The sequence below is a fragment of the Rhipicephalus sanguineus genome, chromosome 1 (genome assembly GCF_013339695.2).
Source record: "Rhipicephalus sanguineus isolate Rsan-2018 chromosome 1, BIME_Rsan_1.4, whole genome shotgun sequence".
NCBI lineage: Eukaryota > Metazoa > Arthropoda > Arachnida > Ixodida > Ixodidae > Rhipicephalus > Rhipicephalus sanguineus.
In genome coordinates, this window is record NC_051176.1 from 56,151,175 (window position 1) to 56,176,964 (window position 25,790).

The window sequence follows — 25,790 nt, forward strand, 5'->3', positions numbered from 1 at the left end:
ACCAGCTGCGCATATTGCAGCGGAGGATGCGCCCTTTTTCTCTCGCTGGCAGTTGTCCTTGAGGCTACAGATGCAGTTAAGGACAATGTTGGCCAGATGACTGCGCCGTTGAAACTCTGTTCACTTGTTACGGGTGAATGTATTTCGTAACTCTTGCATATATATATCTCTGCGAGCAAGTCGGCGTTTCGTGGACTTGTTATCAACTCTCGTTGAATTCATTACGTGGAACACAATCAGCGCCATGAGTGTGGCAGCGCTGAAGAACGTTGCTCTGATTCTCCTGGCGACGGGGGCTTGGAAGGCAACGCCTGCTCCCATCCCTGAAGGGTCCTTTTCCGAAATACACCCAGGTAAAGTCTGGCCGATTGCGCAGTCTACTTTATTTAACGTGAAAACGGTTGAACACGACATGTCTGTTTTAAAATTCAGCGCTGCAATGTTAAAACAAAGATGAAACAGGCACAGACGCCGAGGCACTCGCAGTTGTCCCACTCGCAGTGTACACACTATTAGCCTCGTCGCTGCAGGCGCGGCGACGTGACGTCACGGTAAGAACTCGCCTGCTCCGCTGTCGAGAATCGCCTTTTAACAGCGGATATGTTTAAAGCGGCCGTTAGTCCGCGAGTCGCGAACAGAAAACGATCATCCTTTTCTCTCCATCGTCGTCTTCATCATTTTCTGAGTCCTCTTCATTGTTGTCGTCTCCTTCATCTTCTGCTTCGCTCTCAGAGCACATGCACCGATTTCTCCGGTGCGGGATGCAATAACGCTGAAGGGTAGACGACGAGTATAGAGAGAGAGAGAGATAGAGAGAGAAAGAGAACTAAAGATAGAGAAAGAGAGGAATTCTACGGAAATCAAATTTCTTCGCGAGATTCGAATCCGCGTACCCACGATCCGAAGGCGAGCGTCCTAACCACTCGGCTATCCAGGCACGCCAGCAGAGTATAGCATAGCCTTGTATAGTATAGTATAACAAGAGGGAGGGAAAGGGAAGTGAGGGTGAGGAGGATAGATTTGAGGGTCAGGAAAAGGAAAATGAGGAGGGGAGAGAGTAAAGCATAGCATAGAAAGAAAGAAAGAGTGAAAAAGAAATACAGAGCGAGAGAAAGAGATAGAAAAAAAAGAGGAAGTGGGAAATACAGAGAGACAGAGGAAGAAAAGGAATAAATAGAAAGAGAGATAGAAGGACCGAGAAAAGAAAGAATAGGGAGAGATAGAGAAAGATAGAAATAGAAATAAACAGAGAAAAGAAAGATATACGCATAAAACAGAGCGAAGAGAGGAAAATAAAGGAATAGAGGAAGAAAGAATTATTTTTTTGCATAACTTAGCAAAATAGCAACAGCCAGGACTACCAGCTCAGCCATCAGCTCTGCTGTCTCTTTAGCACGTTGCGCCTGCACTGCAAGCCACGCTAATTTATTTAGCGTGGCTTGAAGGAGTAGTCACCACCGTATTTCACGATACGGTGGTGACTACTCCTTCATTTTGCGATGCAAATCTTTCTAGGTAGAAGGCGGAAGTTTATTTTACTAGCGAAACTTAACTATAAGCTGTAGGAAGTTTGGACAATGTAGCTTAGGATGGAGAAAATCTCGTCCGAACGGAAGATTCACTGTGAAAATGGTGATTCAGCACGGCAAGGCATTCATTGTTTTAACCGCGTACTCCAAGAAATCGGTGCTAAAAATATTTATTTTAACCGGTTCTAACTTCATTATAACTTGGCGTAGACTCGCGGGTTGAAACATGTGTCCCGAAGTATTGCAAATGAAATTAGTATGTTTAGGGCGTTTTCAATTCACTAGCTACATCGGGGTTCGTCGTGTATGTCTGCCTTTGTAAATAATTGAGGTGATTTGACAGAAGCGCGCTTTCTGAGTGTCATAAAAAAAACCATAAAGAATGATATTCGGAAAAGCCCGTGACCATTACCGGACGGGCTCTTGACATTTTGAGCACCTTCGGACCATTAAGAAAGAGGGGGATGAAAATGTTGAATCGCGTCCGGAAGGCGAATGAGGTGTCAGTTATGGGCACGATATCGAATAATCTCGAACATGTACACCTAGGATAAGTCATTTCGTCAAGCAAACCAGTGGTAAGCGATCACGCATCGACCTACACTTGAAACATCATAAAAACAACTTAAGCAAAGTATACTTTATTTATGCCGTTAATTATTACGTAAGACCATGTATCTTAATTATCAGAAGCCAAAGACGACGCCCCAGAACTGTTCTGCAGGCCATCGACTACATTATAATTCTGCCCCTTTGAACTATGAAGCGGTTGAATATTACCTGCCCTTTGATGGTCCAAGAGAGAAGATACCATTCCATGATTTAGCCCTATTGTTGTTTTTGACGTTTTATACAGCAGTATTACTAAAACAAGTGACAAGCAGTTGTATGATTTGCATTACAGTAAAACCTCGGTGATACGAATCTCACGGGGTTACAAAAATATTCGTATGATCCGAAATTCGTATCACGAGAAAACATGGAAAATCAGTATGCGACAAAAGAAAGTTGGCATACGTTTTGATTCAGTGTTTCTCAGGGCCGCAGCGACGTCACGAACAGCTCCGCATAATTGCCAGCAAAATTTTTAGACGTCAACAATCATACTTGTACTCGTAAATATACGGTGCATGCGCGCTTGTGTAATTAACGAGCCAGATGTGTTGTGCCCCGTGACCGCTAGTAGCCCCTTCCGAATCTTATTACGCTTTTCTGCATAACACCAGAGTACTGCGGCGAAAGTGACTTAAGAATCGCTTTGCACACGATAGAGGCCAAGCTCATTCGCCAAGACCGCCCGCTTCGTCTCTTGGGGTCTTCATCCACCTTTAATGGGACTTCATGACGGACCCGCAGCCTAAGTTTCAGTCTTGTTTCATAGAACGTCTGAGTGCGGGGACATGGCTTGCATCGACGCGTAGCAGGCACGTGTTAACACAGTACAAAGACGCTGCTGCCTCGAGCACAGGAGCACGCGTGAACGCGTCGGCAAAAAAAAAAAAAAAAAAGAAAGAAATGCGATGTCAACGTCATCTGTAATATAAACACGAAGGCGCCTAAAGGCATCCAAGATTTGCGCGCACTATCTCGGAGGCAACGACGCACCGTTGATGGTCACGCAGCGCGCATGCCCGCGCCCGCGCGTGACTGCCGCGCCTTCCGCGACAGCGCGGGCAGCACCTGTTCGTACCTGTGCGCTAGCGTACGTTCGTATCAAACGTCGGGGGGTGCAAATCGGTTCGCAACAACCGTACTCCAATACATTGCAGGCTAATGGGCCTTGGCCGGGACCACAGAAAAATTCGTATCACCCCGAAATTCGTACGAGCCGTGATCGTATCACCGAGGTTTTACTGTATTCACTGCCAAAAAGCCCCCGCTGGAATATTGCGCTGACCTACAATGCAGTGAAGGCGAGGCAAAGGCAAATTTCCTGCAACATTTGTGTCTGTTAGGTTAGAAAATTGTTTTCTCGTTTAAAACAAAAACTACTCCTTTCAAATTTTCTGTATGCAATGCCAACAAAGCATACTACAGAACGATGTATAAGTCATATTTTTACTTGTAACGCTACATTGCGAAAATGAAGCCGCAATATGAGTCAAAATGCCATTTTTTCCAACGTTGACACAATATTGTGACAATGTTTCTGCTTCATTCGGTCCCGCATTATTTTTATCATTTATTATAAAAACCTATAAAGCCCCCGATGGAAATATATTACTCCCGAAAAAATATGTGCTTATTCTAAAAAGTGCTAAGCATGCCGCATTTTGCAATTTTTCGACTAGGCCAAAAAAATGAAAGAGACAGGAATATAGATTCACTCAACCGGAAGGTTGATGAATTAGAAAACAGATCCAGGCGAAATAACCCCCCGATGGAAATATATTACTCCCGAAAAAATATGTGCTTATTCTAAAAAGTGCTAAACATGCCGGATTTTGCAATTTTTCGACTAGGCCAAAAATACTGAAAATTAAAACACAAATGAATAAACTATCATTGCCATGAAAGATCAGCGCCTTGAGATGTAGGAAAAGATCATTCCGGAGTAATTGCTCAAACCAGTAATTTTATATCAATTATTTAGCGCGACACAGTTTCACTTCCGTGCCCAAAGTTCGAAGCACCCTGTAGGCAACAAAAATTTTTTCCCGAGATATAGCGCCTCAATAACTACTTCTCACATTCACATATACTAGCACGATTTTTTTCAGCATGATCGGAGATGGTCGATAATTTACCAGGTACACTTGATATGGAATGACATTCAGGATTCAGGAACATGAACCGGAAATTCAGAGATTCAGGAAAAACAGGCGTCTTCTGAAGCAAGCTTGGTTCAAATGAATACCAGACTATCAACCATTGAAGGAAGTTTGAAGGAATTTGAAGCTGTGAAAAACAGACTAACCAACGTTGAGGGTACTCTGAATGAAAGAGACAGGAATATAGATTCACTCAACCGGAAGTTTGATGAATTAGAAAACAGATCCAGGCGAAATAACGTAATAATAAGAGGTATTAGAGAAGAGGGACGTGAAACTGATGACATTTTGATGAAAAAGGTGAATGACGATGTATTTAGCGGCGTCCTGAAACTTAAAATAAATTCAATTGAAAGAATACATCGCCTAGGTCAAAAGACTGCAGGTTGAGACCGTCCCATAATCATCAGGTTAGCTGACTTCCGAGATAAAACTAAAATTTTGAGTCACTGTTCATTGCTTAAGGGAACGAACATAAGCGTCAGTGAGGATTATTCGAAGAGGCTTGTTGAAATAAGGAAATGCCTTTGGACGTCCTCGGAGGAGGAACGGTCAAAAGGAGCAAAAGTTAAGCTTCTTCACGACAAAATCAAAATTAATAATGTCCTTTACGCGTGGAACGAAAACACGAAAGAGCGCTACGAGTGCCAAGCTCGTCAACAGAATAATTCTGCTTGAATTTTGGAAAGGGATTGCTTCAAGATATTGAATGTGAATGCTAGAAGCATGTTAAATAAGGTCGAGGACATCGAAGCGCTGACAATAGAACATGAACCGGATATTATGTTGATTACGGAGACATGGCTTCATAAAGATATATTAGATAGCGAGATAACTCCCAAATCTTATGTCATATAGTCAGGAAAGACCGGAATGGTAGAGGTGGGGGGTTGCATTGCTAATTCGTGACAATATTGAGTTTACTGTACTTTCTGTTCCTTATGACATTGAGGCAGTATGCATTAGGGCAGTTTTTAAGAATCGCGTCGTGCATATATGTGGTATATATAGGCCACCAAGTTCTCCAGTCCAAGTTCTTTCTAGTCTCCGGTGCTTCATGGATCGCAATGTGCAATATGGCGATAATATTATACTTTTGGGTGACTTCAACCTACCTGGAATAAACTGGAACGACTACTCTCCTGGAGTATCAGAAATTTCGAATTGTGAACAGCTCCTTGAACTTGTTTTTTGTTTTGGTTAGGGCCAGGTGGTGAGCGACTATACAAGGGTCTGTACGCGTACTTCATCTATCCTCGACCTTGTTTTTGTGTCTAATCAATTGTTGCCTTTTCTACTGGCCTGTGAGACCAGCGATGGTATCTCGGATCATAAGCTTGTTGTACTCTCTTTAAGTCTTTTGCCCACTGTTGTCAATCATTCACCAAAATATGTTTTAAACTTTGCTAGAGCTGATGATGTTGGAGTTCTGGATTTGTTAGAGGGCTCCTTTGAGCGTTTCTGTGAGTATTGCAAGCACAACCAGAACCCAGATTATCTCTGTGGATACTATTCTAACTTGGTCATGTCTCCTATAAAACTCTTTATACCAAAACGTCTTAAGAAAACAAGTAATAGAAGCCCTTGGATAACAAGAGAAGTAATACACTTAAAAAGACAATTAAAACGAAAACGTAAGAATTATAAAAGTAATCCTAGTGCTCAGAATCAATCAACCATTCGACGTCTTGGTAAGGATATAAAGGTACTTGTGAAGGAATCCAAACAAAGGTTCTTTGGCGTCACAGTTTCGAAATTTTTAAGGGAGGCCCCGGATAAGTTTTGGAGATATGTTAATCCATCAATGAAAGCTCGCTCATTGACTCAGTCTACGGGGGGTCCTACCGCTGAGAGTTTTAATGAATACTTTGCATCAGTGTTTACAGAAGATAACGGAATTTTGCCAATCATTGAATCACCATTACACAGGCCACCTATGACTGACGTCGAAATTTATGAACAGGGCGTCCTAAACCTCTTGCTCAATTTGAACATAAAGAAAAGCCCTGGGCCCGACGGCATCCCTAATGAGTTTCTATATCGATACGCTGAATGGAATTCGAAATACCTCGCATTAATTTTTAGGTCTTCACTTCTCTGTGGTTCCTTACCCAAAGAGTGGAAGAAAGCTAAAGTTATTCCCATTCCTAAAAGCGGCAGTACTGACAATGTAGCAAACTATCGGCCGGTTTCAATTACTAGCACTTGTTCAAAGCTGCTTGAACATATAGTCTTGAAACATCTATTAAGCTATATAAATGAACACAGTTTATTATCTAACTGCCAACATGGTTTTCGACAAGGTTTATCTACAACATCCCAGCTCGTCGAATTAGTCCATGATCTTTCGAAAACAATTAACTCTTGTGCACAGACGGATATGATTTTCATGGACTTCGCGAAAGCTTTTGATAAAGTATCTCACGGTGGGATAAGAGCGCGTGTATCCTGCCGGAGAACATTTTTACGGGCACGGAGTGTATTTAGGGGTTGAGGTGGAAGGGGAATAGATGGGAGGTCTGTATTAGGAGGGCAGTGTGTCTGCTCTCTCCCCCTTCACCTTACTAGGGCGGAGGAAGTTGTGCTTAGGAGGCTTCGGGCAGGGGTGGCCCTTACACCGGCTGTTATTTCAACATGGAACTGGTCGCATTTACCAGTTGGTTCTACATGCCCGTACTGTTCTGTTCCGGTGATACAAGCAGATGCATACCACCTTATATGGACATGCCAAGGATTACAGTCGGAACGCTCCCGTCATCTCGCGCAAGCTGGTCTTCGCTACAGTGACACAAACAGTTATGACCGATGGATACATGACAACACATTCCACAAGACACTTCTTCACTTCATACACAACACCGGCCTAACGGCGCACATTTAACACAAATATACAAAACAAATATTATGCCTTAAGGGCAAGTCTATGTCGCAAATAAAAGAAAGTATCTCACGGTAAATTACTAAGAAAAATTGATGTTACATTCCAAAACCCTACTATTACAAACTGGTTTTCATGTTATTTTTGTTCTCGTGAACAAATGTTGAAACTGGTGGCACTAAGTCTCCAGTTTCAGCTGTAGAGTCGGGAGTACCCCAAGGTAGTGTTCTGGGACCACTTCTTTTCCTTTTATTTATAAATGATCTCCCGAATAAAATAGACGTTTCTATCAGGCTCTTCGCAGATGATTGCATCATATACAAAAAAATAGACACAGTGAATGATCAGGTAAAATTGCAAGAAAACTTACAGAAAAATAAGGAAATGGTGTGAAGAATGGCAAATGGTGCTAAACCCTCTAAAAACTGTAGTCATGACAGTCTCTCGAAAGAAAAATTACTTTAACTATACGTATTATATTAATAATCATGAACTTAAAAGAGTTGAACAACATAAGTACCTTGGTTTGATTTTTACGAGTGATCTTCGCTGGAATCATCACATAGATTATGTATGTGCAAGGGCCAACAAGTCTCTCTGGTGTCTTAGGCGCCATTTGCCATTTGCAACGCAAGAAACAAAATGTTTAGCCTACAAGACGCTTATTAGACCCATCATAGAATATGCTAAAATTGTCTGGGATCCTTTCTCTGTTACCAACATATCGAAAATTGAAAAAATTCAGCGTCTAGCAGTCCGGTTTACATTCAATAAATATCGTTGGACGGATTCACCATCTCAACTGTGTGCACTAGCCGAGCTACCCACGATTCAGGCTCGAACTAAATACGAAAGACTTAAATATCTTTACCTCATTATTAATCATCATGTTCATATAAGGTATGCCGACTATTTTGATATTCTTCATCGTGAAACTTCTAGACATCGCCATTCAATGTTCATTCGTGCTCCTGCGGTTTACACTGATTCTTTTAAGTATAGCTTCTTCCCACGAGCCATTAAGGATTGGAATTCTTTGAGCGAAGAAGCCGTTTCATGCTCATCTGTAGATTTATTCTTAAAACACATACATCACATTCTCATTTGTAGTTAACAAAGCTTTATTTGTCTGTACTTGATCTAGTGCATTTAATCTTATTATCTGGTTGCGTTTCTTGGTGTACTTCATTTTGTCCTTTTATCTGTAAGTTTTGATTGTACATGTTAATTATGTTCTGATTCTACAATGATTGTTATGTTATTATGTATTGTTTTCCACTCCTGTTATAGCCCTTTGTAAGGGCTGACAGTATCTGTAAATAAATAAATAAATATATATATATAAATATAATATATATATATATATATATATATATATATATATATATATATATATATATATATATATATATATATATATATATATATATATATATATCAATACTCTATGTTTATAAAAAATCCTGCGAACGGCTGTGCGATTTATTTTTTCTTTATACGGCAACCAGTTTTCCGTTACGTCGTATATGGAATCTCATCAGATTTTTTTCTTTGCAGCCCCGCGGCAAAGATCAGCGCTTAAAGTTTTTATATTCTTTGCTTAATCGGAAGCTCGGGCTCGACCCGGCACCATAGTTATCTCCACTTGCATCGCGGTTCACTCATCATACTCATCCGATTTCTATAACTCCTTATTTTGCCAGAACAAATGTATTTCAATTCTTTTTCTTTCCGCAAACAATTACAGAATGGAATAACCTGTCACCGGACCAACTATTGTCCTTAGCACAGTCAAGTGCCTCCTCCTGGGTTACTCTGTAAACAGTCTCTTTTTCCAGTTTAATTAGAATTGGTTCTATTTCATTCATTCGATGATTTGTTTCACTGTCACTGTATTCACAATCTGTTATTTGTATTGCCTTTTCGCCGCCTGTATTACCTGCATTTCTACTTTCGGAGTCTGTTAGTATTATGGCTTGTTATCCATCTTTGTTGTGCAAAGTTTTGATGTTTTTGTATTCTCACTCCTGCTTGGGCCATGTGGCCTGCAGCATTTCTGTAAATAAATAAACAAAATAAATAAAAAACTATATATTTCCGTTTTTCGAGCACCGGGATTTCATTAGGTGAGAGTTCCTCATAACAGCTTTATATCTTTTACTCTTTAGTGCGTAGGTAAACTCGAGTAAATTGTCGTGTTTTCAGAAATTTTTTTTTACAAAGGACAATGATCGATCAAATGTGGAAATTATTTTTATAAAACTCTCCATAAAGCGTACTATCTCTTAAATATTTTCTTTGCCTGTGTACGGCGCATAGGCTCTAAAATAAAACCCTAAACTTGGCAAAAAGGCTACATTGGCTTATGTTGAGACGTCTATAGGAACCTAAGGTGGTCCAAGAAAAAATAAGCGGAAAAGTGCATACGATTGAGAATCATAACAACTTCGTCCAGAGGAAGCTTAATAAAAGTATTAGTTTTAGTTAAGAAAAGCTTTTGAAGTTTGGTTCCACCATTGCATTGTTTTGTTGTGGGGACAATACAAACCAACTGAATTTGCTGCAAAAAAAAAAAGATGTAGTGTATTCGTAGCACATGATTTTCAGTTTCTTTTGTTAGCACGTTATATTGTTTATTGCATATCAAGGTCATAATAAATAGAAATAAAAACATGACAATGACATTGGCTTAGGTGCTACAGTTCCCCCAATAACGAATCGCGTTGCTTTTGCATTGCTTACGCACACCGGAGGTGGCGGCGGCGGCGCATAAATACGCCACAAAAATCGTCTGTTGTTGTGATCTCATAACAGCTATTAAATTGCATGTTACCAGACTGACAAATCCTACTTTAACCAAAAAATCTGCTGCCTGCAACCACCCAAATTAGGATGTCAAAAATAGCTTGGCATATTCTGTCCGTACGGTCGCGGACGACGTACAGAAAGCGTGAATACAGGCGCGTCGTCACATCGTGCGCCGTCCCTTGCGGAATACGTAGATGAACTTCGTATGGATCCGCTATAAACGTCCATGCTCACGCCTCTTTTTTCTGGTTTACATGAACGTTGAGACTTGACTTATCTTGGAGCCCGTTTTTTGTAAGAGCCCCATGCAATAAGTAATGCAATTCATTATTAGGGGAATTGTGGCACCTAATCCAATGGTATTATTATATTTTTATCTCTGTTTATTATCACCTTGATGTGTAATGAACAATATGAAGTACTAAGAAAAGGAACTGAAAACAAAGTGCTATGAATACACTACCTCTTTTTTATGGAGCAAATTCAGTTGCTTTGTATTGTCCCCACAATACAACAATGCAATGGTGGGACTAAGCTTCAAAAATGTTTTCTCAAGTAAAACAAAAACTACTTTGTTATGATTCTCAATCGTATGCGCTTTTCCACTTATTTTTTTCTTAGACCACCTCAGCTTGCTACAGGCGTCTCAACATAGGCCAATGTAGCCTTTCTGCCAAGTTTATGATTTTATTTTTGAGCCTATGCGGCGTACACAGGCACAGAAAATATTTAGGAGATAGTACGCTTTATGGACAGTTTTATAAAAATAATTTCTGCATTTGATCGATAATTGTCTTTTGTAAAAAAATTCCTGAAAAACGACAATTTACTCAAGTTTACCTACGCGCTAAAGAGGAAAAGATACAAAGCTACTATAGAGAACTGTCGTATAATGAATTCGCGATGCTCGAAAAACGCAAAAAAGCAAGTGTTGAAAGAATGCCTGAAATGGTCGATCTATAGCGACTTTTCTTTTCGTACCTGGTTTTCCAACATTTCGGGAAGTTCAAATGGCGCTCACGTGCCCAAAAAATTTTTGCCGCTCAAATTATTTTGGGAAAATACTGTACATTTAACGTCTATATGTGTGTAATTTTCTCAGATTTTTTTAGAGAAATTGATTTTTGTCGAGCGCCCCGATTGGGATAGTTGGCGTGGAATGACCCTACATATACGTATACTATATGTTGCAGAAAGGAAGTCGCGCTGGGCGCGGTAGAATAACGAACAAGAGAGAGTACGACGCACGTTGATTTTTTACGGTATGTTCGCTGACGTTTCGGCTGGTGGACCAGCCTTTGTCGAAGTAACCGAAAAGTAGCTTTGACAAAGGCTGGTCCACCAGCCGAAACTTCAGTAAGTATACCGTAAAAAATCAACGTGCGTCGTACTCTCTTGTTATATATATATATATATATATATATATATATATATATATATATATATATATATATATATATATATATATATATATATATATATATATATATTTCAGTGAAGTAAAGTAGCCTTCGCGGAATGAACTAGACTGCATATTGTTGTCGTCGTAACATTATCACCAAAGTGGGTCAAATAACAAATAATAACTTGTGGAGCATTAAGTGCCTAAAGGACGATACGATTATGAGGCACGCCGTAGTGGAGGGCTCCGGAAATTTCGACCACCTGGGGTTCTTTAAGGTGCCCCTACATTTAAGTACACGGACGTCTAGCATTCCGCGTCCATCGAAATGCGACCGCTGCAACCGGAATCGAAACCGCGACTTTCGGGTCAGCAATCGAGCGCCGTAACCACTGTACCACCCCACCGGCCCACGCGGCCAGAAATACTGCGCATAGAACCTTTTCATAGAAACCTCGCAACATACCGCGCATTCAACGGTAAACCCTAGTTCCACAGTCAAAACTATTTACCTTCCTATCGACACGCAAAAGTTATTTTCCCTGCATTAATCCTCATCCTCAGCTGTGAACATATTCGCTGTAAATAGTCCCGAATGCCAGTTGTGATTCATTTGTCATAAACTCGCATTAATATGGATGAATGCTGTTTTGACGCAGGTGTTCTCGCGTTGCAAGCTGGATACTTCGAAGGAGACATCATCACGGAGGAATTCCCCGAAGATGGCGTGAGTCTTCTGAACAACGCCTGAAAGCATTGTCAATTATTTACCATGCGTGAACAATCTGTCCTATCGCTAGTCTCTTTCATCCTCTGCAACACTTTCACTCTAACGTTTGTCTCTGCAACAATGACAGACAAAGAAACGTTATAATAATATCTGGGGTTTTACGTCCCAAAACCAAGATTTGATTATGAGAGACGCCGTAGTGGAGGGCTCCGGAAATTTCGACCATCTGGTGTTCTTTAACGTGCACCTAAATCTAAGTACACGGGCCTCTACTATTTCGCCTCCATCGAAATGCGACCGCCGCGGCCGGGATCGAACCCGCGACCTTCGGGTCAGCAGACAAAGAAACGTTACACATATGTTAGAGGAAGAAGAAAGAATAGTATTTGGGCGTCAGTCGCAGGAATGTTTTTGATGCTGTTAGTGCTTTCCTTCATGAAACAAGACGAATGCGCTTTTAAATTCCTAATTAGAAACGTGTTCCGATAGTTGCAATGAATCAATCAGAAAAAAAATCAATAAAAAGAAGAAGACGTTCGGTAACACATTAATTTCATTATTCTAATTTCTAGGTAGGATGAGAAGTCTGGCCTGAATGTACAAATAATTATTGCACTCGTTCTTTTTTATGTTTGCTTGCCTTTTGTGTGTAATCATTAGTTGTAACGTTAAAAATTCATATCAACAATTCTTGGCCAATCCCCCAGAGTGGGTATGAGCCATGTGTAGAGGCACATCATCATCATCATCATCATGCAAATGACTTGGTGACACGTGATTCTCAATATTGTGTAATGCCCATTTGGCTGCACAACAGTACTTGCATACTGGGTAGCGACATGATTTATTAATTTGTTCGGGGTAATATGGCGGTTTAAACTCCTTGATCCCCGATAGTAGCATTAAACTTCCTGATGGATGTCATGGCCAACGCATTACACCATCGCATCTGCGCAGCGGACTGCAATCTCTGACGATACAAGGCTGTGGCCTGATGGAGTCATACCTTACACCATAGATGTTGAACTTGGTGAGTGAGTTCTATCACCTCTACGCATGTGCTAGAGTCTTTGCATGCAGCAGCTGCTTTCCCAATGACGACCATCAACAGATCAAATTGCCCTACTCGACGCATATCGCCTAAAGAAGCGAGGTGACATTTCTAAGATTAAGATGAACAAACCTATCCGTGACCATGTGCCTGTGTGGGCTTCGCTGACGACTGTCGCGTCACGGGCCACGTCAGAAACATTCTGTAGGGCTGCTGATCATAATAACGTATAGTAACTCTTTCTAGCGATTGTTTGCCAGATGATAAAAAAGTGTATTGTCACGTGCTGTTAATTTTTGTCAAGCTTGGGCTAGATATCATGAATTTCAGTTCCTACAAGATCTAGATAACGTTGCCCGCAACATCAGGTTACGCGAACTTTTCTGTGGTAAGCTTACGTCCAACAACTCCGTCTTTATCCAATAAGCAGTGCAGACTCCCAGTTCAACACGATAGGTGGCTACATTTATATACAGAATCAGTTGACTATGCTTTACTGAAATTCTTAAAAAAGCAACAATCGTTTAAGAGGAACATTTCCGCTAAAGAAAGCGAGGCAATAAAAAGGTTGGACAGCAATACAGATTTAGTCATAAAGATAGCTGACAAACGTGATGCGATTTTCCTTATGAATCGAAAAGACTACATATCTAAGGCTTCCAGAGAGCTACGTGATGAAACTTTCTACAGACCCCTGAAAACTGACCCCATAACTCAATTTAAAATTGTTATCAAAGAAGAAATAAAACAACTTGTGGTAGGCAATAAAATAAGAGATGAAGACATGTCTTTATTGCTTCCGCTAACTCCTGTTGCAGGAAGGTTCTATCTGTTGTCAAAAATTCACAAGGCTGGCAAGCCAGGGAGAGCAATAGCGCCTGCGATTGGTTGCGTAACTGAGAATGCTTCCTGTTTTGTTGATACCCTCATTAGTCATATACCACAAACTTTCTCCTCCTACGTTAAAGATTCCTGCCATTTCTTACGCGACATTGCTGACTTGACGGTTCCAGAAGGATCGCTCTTGGTCATTTTAGATGGGTGTTCACTCGACACAAACAATCCCCACGTGTATGGAATGTGAGCTGTTCGTCAGGATCATGAGCGTTCAAACTCTGACCACTCCATAGATTGCCCAACATTAGCCACATTATTCAAATTAAATCGTCTATGTAATAGTTATGTATTTTAGAACAAACATTTCTTACAAGTGAATGGGACATCTATGTGGGCGAAAGTTGGCCCTAACAATGCAAATGCATTACTTTCATTTATAGCAGCGTTTAAAAATGTTCACCATTCGAAATCATTCACCGATTCATACTCAGGCGAACGCGCAGATTTCTTCGATAGAACTGTGTATTTACTAAAGTCCAGCTTAACAACCACGCTTTTCAGTAAGCCTACAGACAGGCACTAATAACTGCTTTCTCAGAGCAGCCACCTGAAACACTGGAAAACTAGCATACCGTACAGTCAGGCACTCCGCTTGAAACGTTTATGTACCGATGAGCCCGACTACCACAAGAACTGCACTTCCCTGAGAAAATCTTGTTAAACAGAAGTACACGGCTCGTTGAGTTGACGACGTTTTCGTAAAGGTTAACGATGTCGAACGCACAGCCTTATTAGAGGCGCCAAATAAGAATTCCACACCATAGGAAACTATTCTTCTCCGACATTCGGCCACTGTATAAACAGTAGGCTGTATTCTGCAAAAGCATCGTAATCTCCTCATGCAATGTCAACGTGCTTTCATGTGTAACGCGTTGTGACATAGTTCTTCCCTATCATTACTGTTTTGTGTATAACTTGTTGTGACATAGTTCTTCGCTATCATTACTGTTTTGTGTATGTCTTTGACGTGCTTTCGCCAGAGAAAACAGTTGAAAGCTTGCGCACTGCTTGTGGTGTTCCCGTCGCTCAGCGCAACTACATTAGAACTGGATTAGCCATTTTGGTGTGCCATCAACGATGACTATGGATCGAGGCAGACAGTTTCAATCCACACTTCCCCCATCTGTAACATCGCTTCTGATTGTGCGCGCATTCGCACAACTGCTTACCATCCTGCATCCAACGGCATCGTTAAAAGACTACGCCGACACTCGAAAGCAGCGGTGGCTACTCAGCGCCGCAATGAGGATTGGGTATCGCGCCTTCCAGTCGTGCTGCTTGGCTTTCGATCCGCACTCCGACAAGAACTCGACTCTTCTGCAGCCGAGATGGTTTACGGCTGCATTCTGCGCTTGCCGGGTGACCGTGTGAGCCCAGTATCTACTCCAACTGTTCCGGATCCATCTTCTTTCGTCCAGCGTCTACGGAATTTCATGCGAAACTTGCGTCCATCTCCAGCCTCTGCTCACACGAATAAGCACAACGCTTTCCTACCCTCATACTTGCAAGCGTCCTCACACGTTTTTTTTTTTTCCGCATTGATGCACCTCGTCGTTTTCTTCAGCCCCGCTACGGCGGTCCTTTCCCAGTCTCAAAAGCTATGAACACAAATTTACGACACTACGCAATGGACGGGAAGACACAGTCGCGCTTGAAAGGATAAAACCAGCTCCCACTACCAATGCCTCCATCTAACGGCATCTTCAAGTGGCCATGGACACTTGTCCGCAGAGGGGGCAACTCTTCCTCTTCTTCTGGCGCGTCGGCTGTTAATACAGGAGAGGCTGATGAAGGAAGAGAAAGATAAAGTCGCGAGATGGAGTACATCAACCGGACCGAAGGGACTCTTGCAGAGCTCAAATTAAAGCATCCATTTTTCTTAAATGTGTGTGGTGTCCACACTAGCGTTCGTGTGCGTTTCAACTGTGATAAGGCGCATGATTCTCTTCCTATTCTACCAATATCAAAACACGTAGCGCTCCCAGGACATTGCTTCGGCAAAATAAAAGGCACAGTTTTAGAGTCATGTTTCAGGTCTCATCGTGACAGAGAAGTTCGGAATCGTATCGTATCTCTATCTCAGATTCACAGATTCAAGACCATTTTGTTTTGAGCTTCACCTTGCACATTTGCTGCATATCTATCTATCTATCTATCTATCTATCTATCTATCTATCTATCTATCTATCTATCTATCTATCTATCTATCTATCTATCTATCTATCTATCTATCTATCTATCTATCTATCTATCTATATATATATATATATATATATATATATACATATATATTGTCACGTGATGCTGTAACGGGAACCTGTAACTAGCAGTACAGCAGAACGTCAGGCTGGTCCGATCACTGGCACAACGACCTCATCGTCTTTTCCACGAGCTCGTCCTCATCATCTTTTCGACAGCGGCACATACAAGCCTGCCAAGAACAGTGCTAGGCGATCTTTACTCGTGGCATTACCCCCCCTTTTGGAGAGCATCGTCCCGATGCCACATCAAGATTGCGAGAAACAGAAAAAAAACACACACACACAATCACCAGGACACACGACGTAACGGTGACGAAGTGCTCACAAGGTTACACAAGAGAGTCTGACGAATAGTCAACGTTGGTAAAATGGTTTCATCCTTGAAACGTGGACGATGTCTGTCTGCTTGGAACGACGGGATCGATGAGCTGTCTCTTCAAGAACAACTTCGTAGTTCACTTCGCTGAGGCGACGAACTCTATAGGGACCAAAATAGCAGTGCAATAACTTTTTCGACTGGCCCCGTTGGCGAATGGGGATCCACAGCCATACTTGATCACCCGGTTGGTAAATAACCTCGCGATGACGAGCATTGTACCGCTGGGAGTCGATGCGTTGCTGGTTATTGATCCGCTCGAATGCAAGCTTGCGAGCGGCGTCCGCGAGTCGGATGAATTCGTTCGTATCGACACTAATGTCGTACCTGTCGGGTAGAAGCATGGCATCGAGCATTGTTGTGGCCTCCCTGCCGTGAAGCAACCGGAACGGTGTGAACCCAGTAGTTTCTTGAACGGCGGTGTTATAAGCGAACGTGATGTAGGGCAGGATATCATCCCAGTTTTTGTGGTCTCGGTCAACGTACATGGATAGCATGTCCGCGAGCCACGAGTAAAGATCGCCTAGCACTGTTCTTGGCAGGCTTGTATGTCCCGCTGTCGAAAAGATGATGAGGACGAGCTCGTGGAAAAGACGATGAGGTCGTTGTGCCAGTGATCGGACCAGCCTGACGTTCTGCTGTACTGCTAGTTACAGGTTCCCGTTACAGCATCACGTGACATTACTGGTGGAGGTGTTGGGTACCAGTCTATGCACAACGACCTCATCGTCCTTTTCCACGAGCTCGTCCTCATCATCTTTTCGACAGCGGCACATACAAGCCTGCCAAGAACAGTGCTAGGCGATCTTTACTCGTGGCAATATATATATATATATATACATATATACATATATATATATATATATATATATATATATATATATATATATATTATATATATATATATATATATATATATATATATATATATATATATATATATATATATATATATATATATATATATATATATATATATAATATAAAATTCTCAGAAAGTTACCCCATATAGAGTAATTTGAGTAGAGTATTTCCGACATCTACAAATGTGCCAGCGGATGAAGCTGACACGCTTTAAAGAGTCTGTCTGCTTCTCTTACAGGCACATGGGCAAATGTCCGCATGATCATGAGCGTGATCGATTCAATAGAGGAGAGGACGTGCATACGCTTTGTCCCTCGGAGCACTCAGACAGACTATGTCCATCTTAAACACCATGAAGGGTGAGCGCCAACATCGCCTGTCTTTTAATTGTTCTAATGTTGCTGCGTCTTGAAATAAAACAAATACTTTGCCGTGCCACTTTCGGTGACTCCATCGCTTCTGCGTTACAGGCAGCGTTTCGGTTTTATTGAAAGAGTGCTCGAAGTAGAAGTCCACTACAGTATTACGAAAAGCAGGAGCTCATCCAGGATTCTATTTTCGGCTGCAGGCGGGTTGTTACCGATACGCGGAACATGGCGTGTACTACAGGGAAAAGCGGTTTATCTCTTTCTGCTGTTTTGTACATAAATTGGAGAGGGGTGTCAGGGTTCGCCTGGGTTGATGAGTATAGCAGAGAATACTTGGTGGGGAGAATGGATATATAAACCACTGATAAAAAAGGAAGTACCCTCACGGACGTCTGTAAGTGAGACTTGTTAAAATTCAGCTCATATATTACAGCTGAGCTGCTATGGTCGAGGTTTGCCGTGTGCCCTAGATAGAAGATTATCATCATCATGAACCTGCACGCGGTCTAGCACTGTGTGCAGATGGTTAACAAGTGAAGCTGAAACGTAAGGCCCCGGTGTTTATCACTGGTTTAATCCCGACGGTTCATTTCAGCCTCCCTCAATTATTCGTTACGTCAGTACAGAAATTTTATTCGGTGTTTGCCGGCCGTCTATTCCCTTGTTAATTTTAGTGGACCAGTGTGGTGAGCAGTGGAATTTCCCCAATTTCTGTGCTACATACGAACTATAGGAGTTTTACAGCAAAGCTGTTATCGTCGAGGTTCGCCGCGTGTCGTAGACAGTCGCGCAAGGCTGGCTCACAGCAGAGCTGGTGGGCACCAAGCTGCTCCTGGCTAGGCTACGCTTTCTAGGGGCGAAGCTCTTTAAGGTCGAGGCTTGTCCGCCGTTGCGCCGTAGCCAGCCGCTGGTATCATCATCTTGTATAAAATAAATAATAAAAAAATTAGCTATATCCACGAAGTGAATGATGATGAAAAGAAATCTTAGGTTCGAGTGAGAATCGAACCCAGGCCGTCTGCGCGGCAAGCAGGTGTTCTACCGCCGAGCCACTTCATTGCTTGGAACTGCACTGAAACTAACTTTAATGCTTCACAAACATACGCGTCCTGTTACAGGTGCCACAGTACGAGACGTAATATCGCAGTAAAACGGGGTGCAAGCGTCTACATTGCCGTCGGGTGTCACACCATGTGAACTGCATAACGAGTTGGTGGTTTAAAGCCGGCTACCCATTACAAAAGGCACACATATTACTGCGCGTATTCCCTTACGAATACGTAGTGGGTACACTGTTGTCATAAAAGTGCTGTTAAAGAGGGCGGAAACCTTTACCTGTACTATAGATATGTCAAGTGTGTGTGCTCGGAGCACACGCTAGAGGCGCAGCTATGCTCTATTTTGAATGGAGACCACTAGATGGCTCTGCGGCGCTCGCTCTACTCCGGCGCGTGCTCTAGTTTGATAGCAGACCGCTAGAGGGCCACAACTGCGCGCTTCCTCTCTATTTCGGCAGTCCTCAGTCAGTGCGCTTCGATACTAATAACATGAACGAAGAAGACAAGGAGGCGGAACGGAGGGGTCGCAAGGCGGCTGCAGCGCGGGCTCGCCGTCAAGACCTTGAGGTGAGAGCTCGAGAAGCCAAAGCGAGACGCCAGCGCCAGCAACAACAACAAGCCACCGACCCAGAGGCGGCGAGGGCTCGCTCAGCTGAACCGGCACGGGCGCGTCGTCAAGCCGACCCGGAGCTGAGGAAGCGGCGACAAGCGGATCCTCAGGCGGCGCGGGCGCGGGGAGCTGCAGCCAAGCGCCTGAAGCGGTTGCTACCTGAAGTTGGTGGCGCCGATGCGCCACCAACCTCAAAATGTTCGGAGGATTTACGGTTTACTAGATTTACCTCCGGAGGATCGCCCACTCATCATCACTCACTTCGTGTATATGGCGGGATAATTTTTTTTTTTTGACAGAGCGGTTCATCATCATGAACCAGCACGTGCTATCTTCGTCTTTTTCTCTTCATCGCTTCCTCTTCTTCCTCTTCTTCGCTCCCAGAACACGTGCGCTGATTTGTACGACGTGTGATGCAGTAACATTGATGGGAGAGAGAATGAGTACAGAGACAGAGAAAGAAAGCGAAAAAGAAAGAGAACAATTCTTGGCGAAAAAAATTTATTGGCGAGGAGAGACTGGAACCCACGTCCCCACGATTCGAAGGCGAGCGTCGTAACTACTCGGCTATTCAGGCACGCTAGCAGGGCGTAGCACAGCCATGTATAGTACAGTATAGCAAGGCGATGGGAATGGGAAGTGAGGGTGACGAAGAGGGAAAAGAGGAGGTGAGAACAAGTAGAGAGAGAGAGAAAAGAGAAATAGATAGAAAGAAAAAGAGAAAAATCGATAGAAAAAAAGGGAAGAAAGAGTGAAAAAGATAGAAGGCAAGATGACGATTATAGAGAGAGGAAGAGAGAGAGAGAGACGTAGAAAAAAGAGAAATTGAAAAGAGAGAGAGAGAAAGGAAAGAAAGACAGAAAAAGATAGAAAGGTAGACAGAGAAACAAATAGACCGAGAGAAAGAGATAGAAAGACATAGACTAAAAAAGGATTAAATAAGAGAGAGCAAGCATAGCCATGTATAGTATAGCATAGCAAGGGGTGGGAAAGAGAGAGGTGAGAGGGTAAAAGCCTAGCCTAGCCAGGACCAGCTAGGTGCCCACCAGCTCTGCTGTGACCCAGCCTTGCGCGACCTTGTGTAAGCTGCGAGAATTTTTCGAAATATTTACATATAGGTTGCTTGAAAATGCTGCCCATCTACTTACGCTGGTGAATCGCGGTGAAGTTCAACTACTAGCGGAAAGGGCCATGTCCGCAATTGGAACTGATGATTATAATACCCATGATCGATATAGCATTAAGACACGGCTGAGGAAAAAAGAAAGAATACTTGGAGGGCGCTTAAGCTTCGCATTTAAGAATGGAATGCGATAGTGTTTCGGATCCGGTTCGCATCGACTTATTCGCTTACGATGCTTCGCTTCTCGGAGGTCACCTCAACCGTGCCGCGAGGAAACGGACGCCTGTGCGGTGTGTAAGATTTGCCAGTGTAGACTCTCATAGGGCGCGTACTGCAATTGCAGTTGCGAAGTACGCATTACACCATAATTATTCACCACTTTGCGAAGCAACGAAGAGCCAAGTACGCGTCTGTAAGGGGGGGGGGGGGGGGGGGGGCAAAACGCGCACTTACGTAGCTGCCCACTCTGTTGATGTTGTAGCTGATGATGAATTATAGCTGAGTCCTTTGTAAAGGATGCGCCGCTTTAAACCACTTACTTGTTAAGCAATTCACATGGTGTGGAACCTGGTGTGAGTCTACGCTTCTCGACACAATATTACGCCTGTTAGCCTGACTCCTCGACCAATGCAATTCCAGTATAGGATCTTCTTTTTTTTTTTTTCAAAGTAGTTTTATTTTTTATGGCAATAAAGAAAAAAGACTGGCGTTGTTTTGTGGTAGAGCACGTGACGGACACGCGGAATGCCTGTGTTCGATTCCGGCTCGAGCACTGACCTTTATTCTTTACGTCCATCCGGATGTTTCACTCACGTACAACTCCGCCGACACCGACAGCGCGTTTTGTGCGACACGGGCTCTTCAACGCTATCACGTTAGCAACAATGTAGCATGTGAGAGAACCTCTGGCGTACCTCTGGTTCGTATTATTTACATTTTTGGTGCGCCGGCTGCTGGCGAACGTCTGTGCGCCGTAACCACTGCGAGATTCGATGCGCCAAAGGCAAACGCGCACAACATCACTCAATTTTCTGCAACTTGGACTCCCCTCGAGTGCTCGTTGTTCTAATGCAGAAGAAATCAACCGACGATGCATATACCTAACGAAAACAATGGTAGAACAGACGTCACGCATAAAATAATTTCGAACAGTTATATGACAACAAATATGAATCACACGTGTGCTTCCTTCTATTTTCGTGAAAGAATTATTCACGGCAGAAACACTGCCCGTCTGAAGTGTTTGTATGTGTGCGTGTACTCTCTTGCAAGGCAAAGCTATCGCAGTTTGCACACGTCAACTGTTGTATGAGACACCTTGCATATCGCGTCGACTGTTCTAAGCAATATCATATCCATAGGACCATCGCGACCTGTATATGTGAAATTATGACGACCCATGCACAGATGTTACTCGGCCATCGGGCGCAACGTCGGTGTACAGACGCTGTCCTTGGGCGACGGCTGCTTCTTCTTTGGCACAGTGACCCATGAGATGATGCACGCGATTGGTTTCTATCACGAGCACTCGCGCCCCGACAGGGACGACTACATCGATATCTACCCAGAGAATGTGATGCCGGGTGAGCGGTCTTTCCAGTTTTCATGTGAAAATAGCGTGGCACTAAGTACTGCGAGATCGTTGAATGTTCTACCTACATAGTACCTTGCAGCCGATGTAGCAATAATAATATAATAACTTCTTTATTTCCCTCAACGATGGAGGAGACTGCGGGTAAGAGTTGCTTGACACACAAACAAAAAACAGTCACATCAGTAAGAAAGAATGAAGAAAGCAAGATTTTACTCTTATTTACTATGTGAGCATGGATTGATGAAATGTGACCTAGACATGGGAATGAAATAACATATGATGAAAATAATATGGGAATGAAAAACATGGGATGAAATGAGGCCTAGACATGGGAAACACTATGGCATTTTTGTCAGAGTAGGGATAGTGGATTAACTTTTTAAAATAAATTAACTATTAATTGTTCACCGGTCCAGCTATTAATTGATTATTTGATATCTGTAAGGGTGTTTTTGTCGATTAGTCAATTAAGCGACATTTATGACAGACAATTTCATGTAGGTTCAATGCACTCATTTGGGACGGTTTCGTAGGTAGAACAAAGATGGAAAACACAAGTTCGTAACGGTTTGATAAATTATATTATTTATTTGTTTGAAATTCTGAATATAATTGGGACGACGACCAGTGAAGGGATGAACAACTTGTGCAATAAAACCAGACAAGATTCAGGGCGTGATGGTCATTTGGTAGCCATCGCCGAACAAGGAGTGTTGCTGGAACGTTGTGGACAAGGCTGCCGCTGGGAAGATTTGAAAAGAAACCGGAACACTAGATAAAATAAGCCATGTCAATTATACAAAGCCCCAAAATTGTCGCCATGTAGAACAGAAGGATACTACAAATACTTTTTATGATTGAACTATAAATATATCATTTTAAAGAAGCGAAAACAGAAAAAAAGTAGAACTTTGATCTCTTTATAGTGTAATGTATGGGGCAGCGTAAGAACGAATACAAGGACGAGAAAAGACAGGACATGCGCTGTACTCACAACTGAAAGTTTATTGGAAAAAACGCCACTAATATATCCAGCATAGTCCAAATCATTGTCATCAAATGTGCCACGTGAACCACGTCAAGGCGAAATCAGCAGGAAGACAGCCTCGTCGAAATCATACTCGGCATAAAAACAGACAATAAGAAAAAACATTACGAAGTGACACTATACTACGCACGTGAGCCTGAGATATTCTAACTCTTTAGAAGACAGATCTATGGATGCTTGGCTGATGCATTTTTCTTGTAATCTGTTGATGTGAAAGGCTTCTATTATTTCTCTTGTCGTTTTAATATGATGACGTGAAAAAATGACAGTGTCAATAAAGTGTGGATTACATCCACACGAACGGCAATGGTTGACTAGATGGTACGACGTGGCATTAGAGGAGGTGATCGAGCGTAGGTGTTCTTGCAGTCTAATGTTGATGCACCTCCCGCTTTGTCCAACATAATCTTTACCGCACGACAAGGGAATCATATACACCGAACCTATCTTGCAGGGTATGAAGCTGTGGACATGTTTAGTATTACATCCAGCTTTAACAGAAGAGCCTGCTTTTTTTATGATAAGGGGACAAATTCTTCCAATCTTCTGGGGGGCGGAGAACACCAACTCGACCTTGTACCGGTTAGAGACATTTTTTAGACCATGGGAAAAGCGATGCAGATATGGCACAACAGAGAATTTACCGGCGCGACTTTTGCGCTCATCACAGGCATCCGCGTTGTCTTTCTTGACCCATTTAATGAGTTTATTACATGCAGTAGTGATCGCAGCGTTGCCATAACCAGCCGTCTTCAGCCTAAGGAGCTGGCTATTGAAGCTATCTTGAACCTGATGTTGGCATGACTTTTTGAGTGAAGAACACAAGGTAGAAAAAATAATGCCGTTTTTGATGAGTTTTGAGTGGGCTGAATTACCATGCAACAACTGTTTTTTAGATCTCGGTTGGTATTTCCAACATACATGCTGTGGAGTGAACAGCAGGCGTAAATCAAGATACTGCAGCTGCTGCTGCTCCATGAACTCAGTGGTGAACAGTAGGCCATACCCACATTCTTGAAAACATTTTATAATCCTGTCGGTCATCTGACTGTAATCATGGTTGTTATCAAAGATCACCAGGTAATCATCCACATACCTACAGACATGGCGAATACCATCGCCAAGGCAACGGCTAAGTTTCCTGTTAACGCGGCTCAAAAAGGTATCGCTTAACACGGGCGCAACTTTTGAACCGATGCAGACGCCTGATTTTTGACGCAGAACTTTATCATGCCAACCAATGACGGTAGATCTTAGGTACATGGACAGGATTTCCAGGAAGGATTCTAGCGGAACACCGCTCCTAGCCATAAACTGAAGTTCGTCATTAAACTGTGAAATGCAAACCTTAACACTTTCCATTAGTTCATTGTGCATTTGCATTTCACAGTTTAATGACGAACTTCAGTTTAGGGCTAGGAGCAGTGTTTCGCTAGAATCCTTCCTGGAAATCCTGTCCATGTACCTAAGATCTACCGTCATTGGTTGGCATGATAAAGTTCTGCGTCAAAAATCAGGCGTCTGCATCGGTTCAAAAATTGCACCCGTGTTAAGCGATATCTTTTTGAGCCGCGTTAACAGGAAACTTAGCCGTTGCCTTGGCGATGGTATTCGCCATGTCTGTAGGTATGTGGATGATTACCTGGTGATCTTTGATAACAACCATGATTACAGTCAGATGACCGACAGGATTATAAAATGTTTTCAAGAATGTGGGTATGGCCTACTGTTCACCACTGAGTTCATGGAGCAGCAGCAGCTGCAGTATCTTGATTTACGCCTGCTGTTCACTCCACAGCATGTATGTTGGAAATACCAACCGAGATCTAAAAAACAGTTGTTGCATGGTAATTCAGCCCACTCAAAACTCATCAAAAACGGCATTATTTTTTTCTACCTTGTGTTCTTCACTCAAAAAGTCATGCCAACATCAGGTTCAAGATAGCTTCAATAGCCAGCTCCTTAGGCTGAAGACGGCTGGTTATGGCAACGCTGCGATCATTACTGCATGTAATAAACTCATTAAATGGGTCAAGAAAGACAACGCGGATGCCTGTGATGAGCGCAAAAGTCGCGCCGGTAAATTCTCTGTTGTGCCATATCTGCATCGCTTTTCCCATGGTCCAGGGCTGGGCAAAGATACTTTGAAATTGTATCGCGATACGATACAAGATACTCAGGCAAGAAGTATTTGAGATACAGATACAAGATACCACAACACTGATTGTATCCGATACGATACATTGCAATTGTATCTTAAGATACTTCGATACATTCGCAAATTTGTCATTATATATCTATATAATGTAGCACTAAACGGCTATGCACAAAAATGTTCGCGTGAACATTCATGAACTGCGACCAGTTTTGTTTCATTTGAATGAAATGTATGTCAGTATCTCAAAAGTATTGTACTTCTTGC

At 42.5% G+C, this 25,790-nt stretch overlaps 1 protein-coding gene across 1 annotated transcript in view; it reads left to right on the forward strand.

Moving 5' to 3' along the window:
- Positions 1-244: 244 nt before the first annotated feature.
- The window catches only part of LOC119390118 (astacin-like metalloprotease toxin 5), a 30,693-nt gene continuing 5,147 nt past the window's right edge, over positions 245-25,790 (forward strand). Inside the window, exons 1-3 of the mRNA XM_037657703.1 lie at positions 245-353; positions 17,806-17,926; positions 22,134-22,309. Of these exons, the coding sequence (XP_037513631.1) occupies positions 245-353; positions 17,806-17,926; positions 22,134-22,309 (406 nt within the window). The remainder of the gene's footprint in view (positions 354-17,805; positions 17,927-22,133; positions 22,310-25,790) is intronic.